The sequence below is a fragment of the Hyposmocoma kahamanoa genome, unplaced genomic scaffold (genome assembly GCF_003589595.1).
Source record: "Hyposmocoma kahamanoa isolate Upper Pololo Valley unplaced genomic scaffold, ASM358959v1 76, whole genome shotgun sequence".
NCBI classification, from domain to species: Eukaryota; Metazoa; Arthropoda; class Insecta; order Lepidoptera; family Cosmopterigidae; genus Hyposmocoma; species Hyposmocoma kahamanoa.
In genome coordinates this window covers 25,969-40,800 of record NW_020653900.1, presented here as the reverse complement: position 1 = coordinate 40,800, position 14,832 = coordinate 25,969, and the positions used below count along the sequence as shown (strand labels likewise).

The following is a 14,832-nucleotide window of genomic DNA, read 5'->3' as shown; positions in this document are numbered from 1 at the left end:
TATAGGGTAGAGGTGTGTCAATTGTAACAGGGAGGCAATTATTTTAATTTATTATTTCACTACATCTATTGACGAGTCGCAGATGCTCTTGGTAGTAATCGAAGCTTTACTTGATGCTGTTTTACCGACCGAACGTACAAGTAAAACAGTTTACGCATCGGCTGTCAGTAGATGACAATTTGAAATGAAGCATGTTAATCAAAATAATTGCTTAGTACAGTTTTTTTTAATGTTATTAAATAAAACAGTATTACAGCGTTCAGTGGTGGATTTTTGTAGAAGTTAACATCTAATCTATACGTGCAGGTATGTGAGTTGATCAAATTTACCATAGATTTTTGTTATCTAAGTCTTCACTGCCAAAAGGCGACAGGTGGTGCAAAAGTAACAAAACAAGGAGGTGCAATTGTAACATGCTACAATTTACATCCTGTATTTTCACACCAGTTAATTATCATAAACTTCTGACAAGATTTTGTTTCATTTATTTTTTTATTGTTGATGATTTTTTAACCGACTTCAAAAAAAGGAGGAGGTTCTCAATTCGACTGTATGTTTTTTTAGTATGTATGTTACGCTATAACTCCGGTATTTGTGAACCGATTTTCATGATTCTTTTTTTGTTGGAAAGAGGGTACCTCCACAGTAGGTCCATTTAATTTTAAAGAAAACCATCCACCTCTAAGGGTGGCTGCTCACGCATGAAGATTAATTTTTATAAATAGCGCCTAAATTTGATTATAAGGAGCAATTATTTTAAAGGTTGACTTTGCTATTCTCCAATTCAAGGCGTTTTTCTCTCAATATACTTTGAGTAGTAAGAACCGATTTTTATTATCTCCTGTGTCAAGTCCCGTATAGTGGCGAACTAGGCGATGAATCTGGGTTTGCGCACTTTCCGGTAACCGATTTCAATAAAACTTGGTAATTATATGTAATTCCTCGTAATTTTGAGGTCGATTTTCTGAGTACTCTGTACTGAGATTATGTTTGTTACAATGGACTCACGTTGCTGTTACAATTGACCCTCTTGGTGCAACAATTGTAACGTTATTAGATGATCTCAATAAGTTTGGTTTTCTAGAATTTCATCTATTTTTTTGTTATTTTCTTTATTTGATTTTATTATTAAATAACTTGTGTTTTTGTTTTTTTTTTATTGTGGCCAAAAATAATTGCGCTGTATTTACTCTATTAAAATATTATGAAGAGTTTTTTTTTTGTTACTACTGATACACCTCTCCCCTACTAAACGTCTTTTCCATAAGTCCTTGTTGGGAATTTGGATTTGCAAAACTGGGGGAAAACTTTTTCTTCGATGATAATACTATTTTTGTATTCTAGCCCTTTACGACAAAAATGCGAGTATATTCACTGAATTTTTTTTGTGAAAGTACATATATATTTTTGTTATGATTATTATTAGTTTTGTCGTAGAATTAAAGATCTATCTATAAACATTAATGAAGTTATTGCATTATTTGGCCCACATGTATATAATTTACTTTTAGCAAGCTTTTGTTGGTCAGTTTTCTAACCGCAATACATAGATGTATTGAATATATTAAATGTGATGTTGAAACTTTCAAATTATATGTCCAATAAACAGTAGTGGGAATTCGCTGTTCTATGGAAATAAAATATGGTTTCTGTTGTAATTTTTGCTGTTGAAAGTAGTTAATATTCTATGAAATATTAAATTTGACCAATGTCCGGTAGTCCCAATTTTTTTCCTCCGATACAATGAAGTCATTCTTATAAGAAAGTGAGTCTACTAGTATAAAAAAAAATTATTGTCCAACCAACGTCTGCTGTCCTGATTTTTTTGTCCCATACAATAAAAAATGAGTCGATCAGCACTAAAAAAATTGATCAATTTTATAGATTATGTCCATATAAATGCACACACGCTTGACCAAAAAATTTACTATGCCAAAGTTGTTTTCACAAAAAAAAAAATTGATGGTTCGTAAGACAGTATCCTTGTATCTTCTATGGTTTCGGATTTTCCCATACTGTTTAAAAACTTTCAATATAATATAATGAGAAAACTTATTTAGGTATATAGGTACTATTTATTTGTATAATGTGGATTATTTCGTTTATGGAATATAAAAACATTGATCACGACCTGCTTAACTGGGTTCTACTCGTGTGGATCCCCATTAACGTCTTTTGCACCCTCTATTTTTTTTTTGCTGACACAGACCCATTTTTGGATATAGATTCCTGGGGTCGAGATTACTATGGAAATCAGTGATTTAGATTAACAAGTAGTAGGCGGTGGCAAGGCAGGCAGTTTTATTCCAGTCCTCAACAAACTGGATCTATTAAAATTCGACATTTCACTTAAATTACTTGATACAGTTTCGTTGTCTACTATTCCTTTATGTGGCATTGCATATTTCAGCTTATCCCAAAACCACGGATCTCCCCATTTCAGATACGTATTGGTGAGTAAATAACCTCGTAGTTGCAAGTCCAAGGTGTCATCTTCCGTAACATCGTCTATAAGTAACACGATGACCCGCACTCTGCCTTCACTCAGTGCGCTGACATGAGCCGTTCTAAATTCTAATAGTCCCCATAATGATTTCACAAACTTCTTCGATAACACGATTATAGTTCTCCGAGAATTTTCAATGGACCGTGTTATCTGTGTCGGAATCATATCACCTACTACCCAATCGCGGTAGTGTACACAAATTTTGTATTCCTTCTCTAAAAATACTAGTAGTTCTTCCATTACAAACTGTTCGTCTTCATGAGCGAAAGAAACAAACGCATCGTACTCGCGTTCTGCGTCAAGTTCGTCTTCAACCATACAGCATAAACAAATGCCACGTGCGTAGAGAAATATCTTAATTGTCTTCTCATATCGACAATACAGTGCACCAATAAGAGCTGCCAAACCTATTAACATTCCGCTTACAGCTAACGTAGCAGTTAGCAAAACCTTTTTAGTATCACACAATTCATCAAAATCCACTTTATCCATAGTTTTCTCGTCTCCAGCACACGTGACATTGTTGTAATCGTCGACCTGAAATTCCAATAGTTTCGTTATACGATAGTTATTTCTCACATTTTATTGACCTGATGATGAGATCCTGATATCAGCCAAGTTCAATGGTAAATGTCATCCTGATATCTGAACAAAAATGGTGATCGACTTTTAAAGAATTCCAGTAACTTCAATTAGATCTCTTGTTTGAACCCATTCTGAGAGAGAAAAGAGTTACAATACAAAATTACCACTGATATTAAATTAATACGATTGTATTAAAGAACTATGAATACCTGACTTTGATAATCCCTGAGAGCCTCTAGAAATGGTTTGTTTTCACAGTCACAAATAATGGGATTGCCTGACAGTTTTACTCGACGGTCTGGTATCTCGAAAAGAGCTACCGCTGCAGCTTCGTCTAGTCGTGCTATACGGTTATTTCGTAAATCAAGGGACTGAAACATGTAAACGTTCTTTTAATATACCTAAATGCGTGAAAAGTAAATTATGATGGTTATTTAAATTATTGGCCTGTCTAAATGTAATTGCTATGGGACTTACTAGGAGTGTCTGTGGCAGATCATGAACATAAATGGTCTTAATAAGATTGTTGCTAGCATTCATTTCTTTCAGCGCTGGTACTTGCGGCAACGCATGAAGCCCTCGTGCTGTGCAATTTGCTCGTGTCATGTTGTCCCTCCACAAACGGCGGCATATGCAGCCTAAAATGCATCCATTTTGGTATAATAAAAAATTATGTTCAAGAGAATCTCACTTCTCGTTCCCTTGCGGTGTATTTCAGATAGAAATAAACTTGAGGGTTCTTGAATTTTTCCTACTGTTGCTATTGTTAAATGTCTCTTTTTGTCGCCAATCACTTTTTTAAATAAAAGAGTAAGTGCGCATCTGAGCTCCATCTTACCATATGGAAATTTACGATGACAATGGTACACCACTTGTGAGGTGGTCATCGTCGGCCATGGAGATTTGCACACCACCCACACCACACACCAGAAGAGCTGTTAACTGCTCAGCTTAATGGCTTTTTGTATAACCCAATATCATAGAGCAGAGAAAATGAGATGAAGAATATTAGTAGAAAAACTTATATTCTTAGACTTTCAAATTCTAACCTTCACAAGGAAACTTGTCGCATTCAACCTGCTCTGGTGGCACAAGTGTCAGGGTTGTCCCGTCACTACAGCCTGCTAGTATAGCAGTAATGACATTTTCACGAGCTGCGCGCGCAAACCATGCGCCATGGCAGTCGCAATCCAACGTGAAGTTCATTATTACTTCGAATCTTGTAATCTGAAAGGAAAAGTACCGTTCAATCTCAGAAAATAAATATCCGTTTATTAAGTGCAGTGGGCAGGGCACATAGCTCGTAGAACTAACAGCCGTTGGAACAGAAAGGTTCTCGAATGGAGACTACGAACCGGAAGGCGTTCAGGGGGAGCGATGGTCGGATGACCTGGCAAGGGCGGCGGGTAACCGATTGATGCACGTCGCGTCTAACCGGCTAGTCTGGCAATCTTTGGGGGGTATTTATGTTCAGCAGTGGGCGTCTACCGGCTGATATGATGGTGATGATGATTATTAACTGCTGAGGCCTAACATTCGACCTTAAAATCCAATCCTGTAATGTATAACATCAATCTCTATGTTTTTGTATTTTGTTGAACATCATGATTCAGCCAACATGTTTTGTGAAAATGAGGCTGGACTCGAACCAGCGACTTTTTCGCCAAACCACCAATCGCTCGCTCAGCGGACGGAACGAGTTAGCAGACGTGGCAAGTCCAGAATTAATTTCAAAATTAAATAGGAATGGCATTTATTTCTAAGCTATTTATAGCTCCCATGAAAGAGTTCGTCCAGGTAGTAGTAAGTACCATCTTATCTATTTCTGCCGCCTAGCAGTGTCAGCATTATTGTGTTCCGATTTTGCAGGGTACGGGTACTGGTGAAATTGCAGGCGCATGGGACTTGTCAACTTATGTCTCAGGGTGACGGGTGCAGTAGCAATGCCCCGATCTGATTGGCACTGCAACTGTTATGTCAGGCGTATAGCTTCCTACTACTATTATCTACTTGATATTATAAAAAAACTTTAGGCTGGTTTTCAAGTTGATCGAGCGATAACGCCATTTATAATCTAAGTTGTCATGAGAGCTACATGTTGGGAAGAAATAATAGCCCGTGGTTCACTCAGGTGGACCAGGCAGGTGGTCCACGGGCAAGAAGCGGTTTTAAGCATATGACAAAATACATACTTCAGTCTCTTATATTTGAAAGTTGGGAGTGTATACTGAAAATGAAATCGAAAGGAATTGTAACCTTGAAACATCTGGCATAAATTGGGATATTGAATATCAGGTCAGTATAAAAAACGACGATGCTACTAAAATAGAAAGGAAGGAAACACATAATCCTATGGGTTTCCTTCCACATTAGGAAAAACAATTTTTATTTGTTTAGGAATCTTTGGAGGTTGTATCTAATAATTAAACAGTACAAGGTCTTTTTTAGGTAGAGTGATATATTTTTAAGAGGGAATGCTCAGATTAAGACCAACGGCTTTCCTTGATACCATTTTTGGGAATTCTAACAACACGAGTTTAAATGTAGTGAAGTTGGTTGTTATCTGAAACACCACGAATGCAATGATTTTGCTTTTTGAACACTTTTCTTCTTTGAAGTATTGTTTTTTATGATATCAAGTGATAGGATGAACAAGTCGTGCGTTTGGCGGTAAGCGACACGCTTCCACAACAGTTGCAGTGCTACTTAAAGCTTTCTTCTTCTGAGAGGTACTGCCACTGCACCCGTCTGTGAGACAAAAGTCAACGAATCTCATGTGCCAATTGTTTTACCAGCATCCTTACTTTTTAAAACCGGTACGCAGTAATGGTGATAGAATTCTTAGAATGAGCTCTTGAAATACAGCGCTAATACAGCGAAGTAGGGATTACAAGGTTTGTTACTTTGATATCTATATCAGTTTTTACTTACATTAGCACGTGATTTTAAGAATTCGTAGTTCTTTTCACCAAACTCAACTTGACGAACAGGGTTGCCAAACAAATTTACTCTCAGCAATCCAGTTTTGTTAATCGGTAATTGATTGACCTATAATAATGAAAAACAAGTACAGGTAGACTTTACAATGTTAAAAAAATGCCTAAGTGGGCTATTATTGCTCTGGACCGCATTCTTCATTGTATAGTTCTTGGCTTTTTTCTCTTTCCTCAAATGTTACATGTCATTTCACGTTAGATCACGTATACTTTGTAATGTTTGCACCAACTTCTTTTACTTGAATATGATTCTACACGCTTAATTTTTTTGATTGATTCTACACACTTTGGCAGTTCATAATATTATATGGTCAACGAGCTTTCTTTCACAACTTCGACATGAATCCACCCTTATGCCGAAAATTCATAGCTTGTGTTAAATGTGGACATTCCATATTTAAGAAAACAGTTGTTGTCTTTAAAGATATTTCATTTTGAAATTTAAAACCTTACCTCCAAAACAGAAATATTGTTTCTATACAAGTAGAGATACCGCAGTGAGGGCCAGTTTGCGAAGCAAAGTCTTGACATGCCAGTTCCCTCGAGGTCCAAAATGGTCACATTGAAAGGTTTCACAGTTTTATCCACTTCATCCGTCATTAAATTATTTTTTTTACTGCAATACAATATTCAAACGGAAGTTAGTTTAGGGGTGTTAGTACATATCATCACGCCTGTCTCCCACTAGGGTAGGCAGAGACTATGGATTCAATACTACTTCTACAATAGTACTTCAACTGCTAAGTTCCTCCTCAACAAACCTCTAAACGACAAACCTCCGTGGCTTCCTTCACTCCCATCAGTGTCTTCATACGTGCCCGTATATTATTTATTTAAGACCGTGATCGTTTTGTGGTTAGGACCCTACGTTGTGCATGTTAATCAGGCTATTTTGTACCGAGATCTGATTCGAATAATAAAATAATATATACATAATTATTAATAATATAAAACTATTCAAATTATTATTCATTTATATTATAAATTAATAATAAAATTATAATAGTGTAAAATATACATGATTTCATTACGAAAGAAGATGTTCATAATATTAACCTTAGAGCTTAGGCGTAAACTTATGGCACCATGATTTGGTTTGACTAAGGTAAACGATTCTTTTATGGGGAACTGTATACGTTTTTACAATAAGATTCAGGATCATATATTATTTCCTCAGTTTCAAACCAAGGTATATTAAATGTTAATTGGAAAGTAATATTACAAAATTGAAGACTGCATGTTAGATAAAACTTTATGGAAAGACGACATAACTCTATATTCCACAAATATTTGATACAAAGTATATTCTAAATAATTTATTTCTGTAGTTTCTTGATCGTATTTTTTAGGGAAGTCAGCACAATGAACGAGCAGTAACTTAAAAAATGATGTCAGATATAATAAAGTGTGAATTTATTGTACCTATGGAATAAATTATTTTTTGACTTTGACCGTGAATAAGAGGTCAATGTTTTAATCTTCTGATTATGACATGTATACAATACAGTCGATACGTTTGTGTTTGATGAATATAGAAAGTTTAGACGGAACGGCATGTCGAATTTTGGCGGAGTCCTTCTTATAAAGAACCTTACATGTTCCACGCATCTGAGATGGGTGAAAGTTGAGTAACATAAATTTTATTGTTTACGATGAATATATTCCATAGACGTTGTGGTACAACGTTTGTCTTATTCTATTTGGCTTGGGTAATCAAAGTTCCAAAGTCAAAATGAATTTGTAATGAATAACAAAAATACCTTTTATTGAAATGGTTGCAGAAACTGGGCAAATACACATCAGTCAGATCGAGGGCAGTGAGAGCAGGTAGTGAACTTAAAATCATCATATTCCGTACTTCGTCTGCTAACTGGTTCTTGGATAAGTTCAACTCTTCCAGTTTAGTCAAGTTTTCAAACCTGTGAAAGAGTTTTGTCTGTAAGGTGCTATTTCGGGTAACGCCGCGGCCAATCGCAGGTACAGGTACTACTTTGATTCAAACTTTCACGATTTTCACACATTATTTGATTTTTAGTTCGTTGAGATTGAGCTTCATAACCCCAAGATCCTTTTTATAGAACGTCATCACTATAGTAGAACCTAACGTTAAGCTGTTGAAATTAAAAACACCGTAATTTCAACCGATGAGACAGTTTTAAGCTTTCATGGTCGTGGGATCCAGTCATCAGCAAATGTAAACGACATCAAGTATCTATCAAGTTCTTAGGTTTTCGCGATTGTTACAGATAGACCAAGTTCGGGTAGTTAGAAAAACTCGCACAGCTGGAAGGTACAGCTGCCTTTTCAGTCCCTTCGAGACTACGGACGTTGCAATACGTCCGAAACGTCGAGGTAATTAAAATGTGTTTTAGACATGATTAAGTCTCGAACTAAAAATCAAAAAAGGTGACTCGACTGGTTTTTGTGATATCGCATGAATTCGAAGCAATGTAAAGCATCGACGGTCCCTTATAAGTCAACCAAGTCCCACCTGCGATCGGTTGTTTTTCTTGAAATAGAATGTACAGTCATCCCAACCTCGAAGTCTGGTTGAGCCAGTGGAAGTGCGTCACCACGTTCCGACTGACACAGATACTCACCGGGCACGGATGCTTCGGTGAGTATCTGAATCGGATCGGACGCGAGTCGACGACGCAGTGCCACCACTGTGGGAGGGATCAGGATTCCGTCCAGCACACGCTGGAAGAGTGCCCTGCATGGGCCTCCGAGCGGAACATCGTGGTTGCCCGGTTCGGGCGAGATCTCTCTCCGCCAGGTATAGTTGCGGCTATGTTGGCGGATCAAGAGTCCCATGAGGTTGTGGTGTCCTTCTGTGAAGCGGTGATGCTTCAGAAGGAGGTCGCCGAGCGTGAACGGGAGAGGGCCGATCCCGTTCGGCGGTGGCGTACTTTCGCGGCTGCGGGCGATCGGAGCGGGGGTTTCGTTCGCCAGTAAGTTAGGTAGCCGCGAGGAGGGACGTCACGAGTCATGCCCTAAGATATCTGACCACCTAAATCGACTATGTGGTACCGATTAGGTTAGTGTGCAGAAAGGTGTTAAACAAACTTTAACCTGTGAGCCATAAAATAATTTTTTATTTGACTTCCTGATTACATCGCAAGCGCACAAAGTTCAAAATATAAATTTCAACCAAAATCTTATAATTCCTTCGCATTTTTCAGTTGAATGCGTAAGTAGGCTCTCAGAACCAAAAGATCGTCTAGGGGGTCAGGTGTCTTGGGGCATCGACTGTGCTTCTTTGCATCACATTTATAGTGAATTAAATAAATCTTTTTCTACTTAAAAATAAAACGTTTTTATTAGGCGGTGTTTAAGGTTGTCTTTAGCCATCAACATGAATTACAGTTATTATAGAGAAATCTCTATAATTGTAAAAAAACATCATTTTGTTTCGATAATTCTGTTTCTTTCGAGCCTAATGATCAAGAGTAATTCATATTGATGGGCAAGATTACAGACGTCATATAGTTACCGTTCCAAATGTACAATCCTATTGTTGGTTAAGTCCATTTTTCTCAAATTGATATTGGTGATGAAAAGATCCTTTGTTTTTAATTTGATATGGCTGTCTCTAATTCCAAGTTCAGTTAAAGTCGTAGCTCCTTGAAGAATCCATCGCAAAGAACATACCAACGGTAAGCGATCTAGTATAATAGTGTTCAATTTGGTGCATTTTGCCAGCCAATTCTCTATATCTGGAACTTCAACTTGTGTAAATTTTAAATATTCTAGATTTTCACATCCTCCCCAAGTGCCTTTGAATCTGCCGTAATTTACTACTACTGCAATAGCTTTCATTGTCTTAGGCATAGTTGCTATGACGGCGTTTTCGAAATACATCGATTGTACGTTACTTATAGCTTCAAGAACATCACTATTGATTTGTACAAGATTGTCTGTACTTTCACCTAGTATGTTCACTTCAGTGAGGTCCAGTCCATCGAGATGTTTAACTTTTAAAACGAAATCGTCAGGTGTTTGGTCTATTGTAAGTACTCTTATGTTTTTAATATTATAATTATGTTCAAGTAGGACGCTTGCGTAGGATTCTCTCGGTGGATGGCAAAATTGGACGAAAAGTTTTGTGAATTTTATTTCGCTCTCTGGGTAATCTTGTTCTTCATAGGTTTTAACACCACAACATACTGCGACGAAGGTTTCGGAGGGATAAATATCTACTCTGTCCACTAAAAATAATTTAAAAAATATAAATTAGATTAGAGAGTAATATAAATTAGTACTAGTAATGTTACATTCAAGTTCTTTGGTCTTCACGATTGTTACCCAAAGGAAATGAAACTGTTTTTCCGGATTTAAATCACGGATATTTGTTTTTTCAATCAAACCAACGTTTCAATCCCCTTTACAGGTCTCATGTCACGGTTAACTGAGGTGGTAAAGTCTTCAACCAGTTACGTCTAATATTAATGCAAGCCACCCCATTTTTCACTACAATTACAAAAGTTATTGGAACAGAACGGAACGGAACGGAACGGAATTTATTACACACGGATTTATTACATAACGCCACAACACAATAATACACAGTAAGAAAAAAAACTAAATTAAAATAAATTATAATTATGAAATATTAATTAAATATCTTATTTTTATTTTTTCCACAGAACATTCCAATTTACAATTCCAATAACGGAGAGCGGAATCCGATAAACCGGATTCACGGGAATGTACCACGATTTATATGTCAGCACTGGTCAAACAACAATGTACCTGTTTGACGTGCGGTCGCAGAAAAAACCACCAAATAAGGTAATCCCACTCGCAAGCTGTTGTTACCAAACATTTGCAAATGTATAGGATTAGTAGAGTCTACATTATAGTGTTGCTTTTCAAATAGGTATAGCATGGCCTTATTCAAAATGAAGAGACCAAGGAAAGAATTATCAAAGTCGTTTGAAATACGTTATTACCGCCATCTAATTCGGTAAACGCTGAGCGTACTTGGCCTAAATCAGAAAAAGGCTAATAAATCCCTTCAAATTAACTTTTACTTTTAGTCATAAACATGCGTGCGACTAAATGGTAGAAAAATTAGAAATGAATGACGAAAGACTTTCATAGATTTCTCATAGATGGCGCTACGGCTAAAAAGTCATTGAAAAACCAAATACAAAGATCCAACAACAAGCACATAGAAAAGTTCGTGAGGTTCGTCCCCTAGCATAGCTTCTGGCACGGTTTGCTAGAAGACGTCGCTTCGTATCCGGCCGGACCGACGGAATTTTTTCCAAGTTTGCATTCATAATTATAACAAATTGGTGGAGTAATTTCATAAAAAATAATTGAATATCAATTCAATACAAATTAATGTATTTAGTTAAATTGGATTGTAATCCACGCTATGTAAGCTTTATATACATTTATGTCAGCATTTACTTTATTTCAGGTATATCTTCATTAGCCAGCAGATTAAGCTGTGCCCGTAGAAAACGTGAGCTTACAGATATTGCTTTTGATGTACAAATTTACTTTAGTTACTTCCATAGTATAATGTCCTAGGGGATACTCATATGGGGTAAAGTGGCAGATATCTATACAAACCACATTTTTGTGTTGCAAAAACGAGCGATTCGTTCTGTGTACCGTTTAGGTTTTCGGGTTTCTCTCAGAGAAAAGTTTAAGGAGACTGATATAAAGACTGCGGCGTCACTATACATTTACTCAAATATTTTGTATGCCCATAAACATATTTTCGTTAAGAAAGAAGATATCCATAATATTAACCTTAGAACTAAATCCAAACTCATTGTACAACAATTTCGTTTAACTAAGGTAAACGGTTATTTTATGGGGAATTGTGTACGTTTTTACAATAAGATCCCGGGGCACATATTAAGATTATCATTTCCTAAGTTTAAAACTAACATTAAAAATATTTTAACTGAAAAGTCATACTACAAAATTGTAGACAACGTGTTAGATAAAGCTATATGGAAAGACAGCATGAGTCTAGATTCCACACAATTATGATTCAAAGTGTATTCCATGGCATTTAAGTTTATTTGAAAAGAGCAATCCCTAGAGTTTCTTGCTCGGTCTTCTCAGGGAGATCAGCGTAGTGAACGAGCAGTAGCTTAAAAAGTAACGTTTTCAAGTGTAAAAATTTTACCTATGGAATAAATCTGATTATATGACTTTGACTTTGACGTTGGTAGTTATATTTGTGCGTGTCTTTTTCACCAATATTTTAAAATTCGTTCCGTGGACTCTTCAAATACTTGTATGAAGTTTATCGATATCATAATGTTTTGTAAAGGAACGAATTTTACGGAACTTACGATTTTCTCTATGTGCTTGTTGCAGATATTTGTTTTTGGTTTTTAACGACTTTTTTGTCATGACGCCATCTATGAGAAATTTATGAAAGTTTTTCTTCACTCTACCTTAAGCCTCTATTGCTAAGAGAACCGATGTCGCCAAAACTCACACATTCATAATTTGATACACTACGAAATCTATATATTGATTGGTCGTAGTTACAAATTTAAAAAGAAGTAATTAATTCTGGATTGTTCATATAATTTAAACTTTACCCTATTGGTATATTGAAAGTTTAATATCATCAGTACCTATTATTAAAAGTTAGGACGTTTTGATATTATATTGAAATGTCAATCCATGTGCTGCCATCTAGCAGTTCATTGCTGAAAGACGACGAATTAGAGTTATTAATTTAGTTCTCCAAACAAGAAGCAACCATATTGCAGGGGTATAAGCTTTACTTTCGCTTCTTGTAACAAAAAATGATTTCGATGAACAGAAAATTGAAAATTGATTAAAATAAGACTTCGATTATATGAAATACTACCACGGGAAATATTTTTGATGCGGCCATTGACTTACAAATAAATGGACGACGGGTCTAATACAAAAACCACGAAAAAATGTCCCAAGTCAACCTATTTAAACGTAGTGACATGTAAAGGAATATGAAAAAGCTAAAACGTTGAATTTAAATTGTAATGTCATCGCAGTACTGTCTAATTTTGCTTGCTTCGCTGTCAGTCGAACAAACGAAGACTAAAGCGTGAATGACGCTCTGTATACGATTTTAACGCCCTATAAGTTCGGACACTTTTTAGCGCGGACCCGACATCCATACAATTGTAAGTCAATGGATGCGGCTATCAGTTTTGTCTCCAAAATAGCAGAATAAGGCATTTTTCTAGCATTTTAGAGAATTTGCACTAAAGTATTACACGACCATACCATACAAAGCGAAAGTGGCGAACTTAGCTCACATAGGTCTTTCGAGACCTATAGTTGGTACGCATCAGACGCTAACTAACCACTTCTAGTGCATTTATTGTTCCGTGCAGGTATCCTTATAGCTACCAGCGGCTGACAAGAGATGTCGCTTTAATAAATTGTAATATTAACTTTATTGAATGAATATCACAATGTTTTACTATCATGATCTTCATTTTTTTGTGAAATTACTCCACTAGTTTGTTACAATAAATATAATATAAATAGTTAGTTTTTTTTAAGAATTATTGAGATTTATTATGAAAGTCCTTTAGTAATAAAATTTATTTTATTGTGAATGGGATACGGAGCTTATCATTGGTTAAAACAATAACAATGGCAACACAGAACTGGTCTGCAGTTCGTCAACTTAAGCGGCAGACATGTCTCTGTTTATTTTAATCTATTTTAATCCATCTACCTGATTAACTCAGTGTCGTATTCCAGAACTCTACTCAATACTCAAGTCAGGACTCGAGTATTGCAGTGAACACTGAAAATCATACTCAAGTCCTTGCCATTAGGGTAGTATTTTCAGTGCTTGAAATCATACTCAAGTCTGCTCAAATTCTGACTTGAGCATTGAGTAGAGTTCTGGAGTACGACTCTCAGTGCTTTTGAGACAGTCTCAGCTACTTTTTAAGCATGTAAGTGACGCATTCGAAAATACTTCCTTTTTTAAATTATTACTAAAATTAGTATTTACATTAAATTTTTATTAAAATTAATATAAGTATTAATTTTTTCAGAAAGTGCTGAATTGTATTATGAATGGGACATCGAGCTGTACATTGGTTAAAATAATCACATGGCAAAGTTTACACGGTTCAGATGTTATGTCAATTTTGAGCGGGAGATGTCTAATTTTTTTAAATCATCTTCCATATGAAATAATTATGTTTTTGGGATAGGTCACTATTCTAGACAACCATCGACATATGTAAGTGGCATTGATAATCTATCTTCTCTGCTGACTCTGTAAAAAAGTTGATCGATATTATTGACAAAAAAAAATGCTACTCCCTGAATCCAGTGAAGGTTACATTTGAAAACCTCCGTGGTCGAGTGGCTTGCACACCGGTTTTCATGGTGTCGCCATCTCTGGGTCCCGGGTTCAATTCTCGGCCGGGTCAATGTATAAAAAACTAACTTTTCGACTTTTTTATTATACTAAGTAATGGGACGAACAAGTCGTGCACTTGGTGGTAATGTAAGAAACGTCATGCCGCTCAAAGGGCACTGCCAATGCGCACCCTTACCCTTCAAAACCGGAACTCAGTAACGCTGACATTACTGCTTGGCGGCAGAAATAGTTAAGGTGGCAGTACTACCCTGGACGAACTCTTTCACAAGGAGCTCTACTTCTACTAAATTCGAGTCTAGGTGTTTGTGGTACGTTCGTTGTTTCTTTCCATAACACAAGTTCTTTTGTTATTTAATTTACAACTTCAAATA

General features: G+C 36.2%; 1 protein-coding gene across 1 annotated transcript; it reads right to left on the bottom strand.

Moving 5' to 3' along the window:
• Window positions 1-1,969: 1,969 nt before the first annotated feature.
• On the bottom strand, window positions 1,970-8,901 carry LOC113232573 (protein toll-like). The gene is made up of 8 exons (XM_026467341.1): window positions 8,579-8,901; window positions 7,848-8,006; window positions 6,541-6,703; window positions 6,023-6,139; window positions 4,141-4,318; window positions 3,569-3,729; window positions 3,301-3,462; window positions 1,970-3,043 (listed from the first exon to the last, which is right to left on the bottom strand). The coding sequence occupies exons 1-8, from the start codon at window positions 8,899-8,901 to the stop codon at window positions 2,267-2,269; spliced, it is 2,040 nt and encodes a 679-aa protein (XP_026323126.1). The 3' UTR covers window positions 1,970-2,266.
• Between the last annotated feature and the right edge of the window lie 5,931 nt (window positions 8,902-14,832).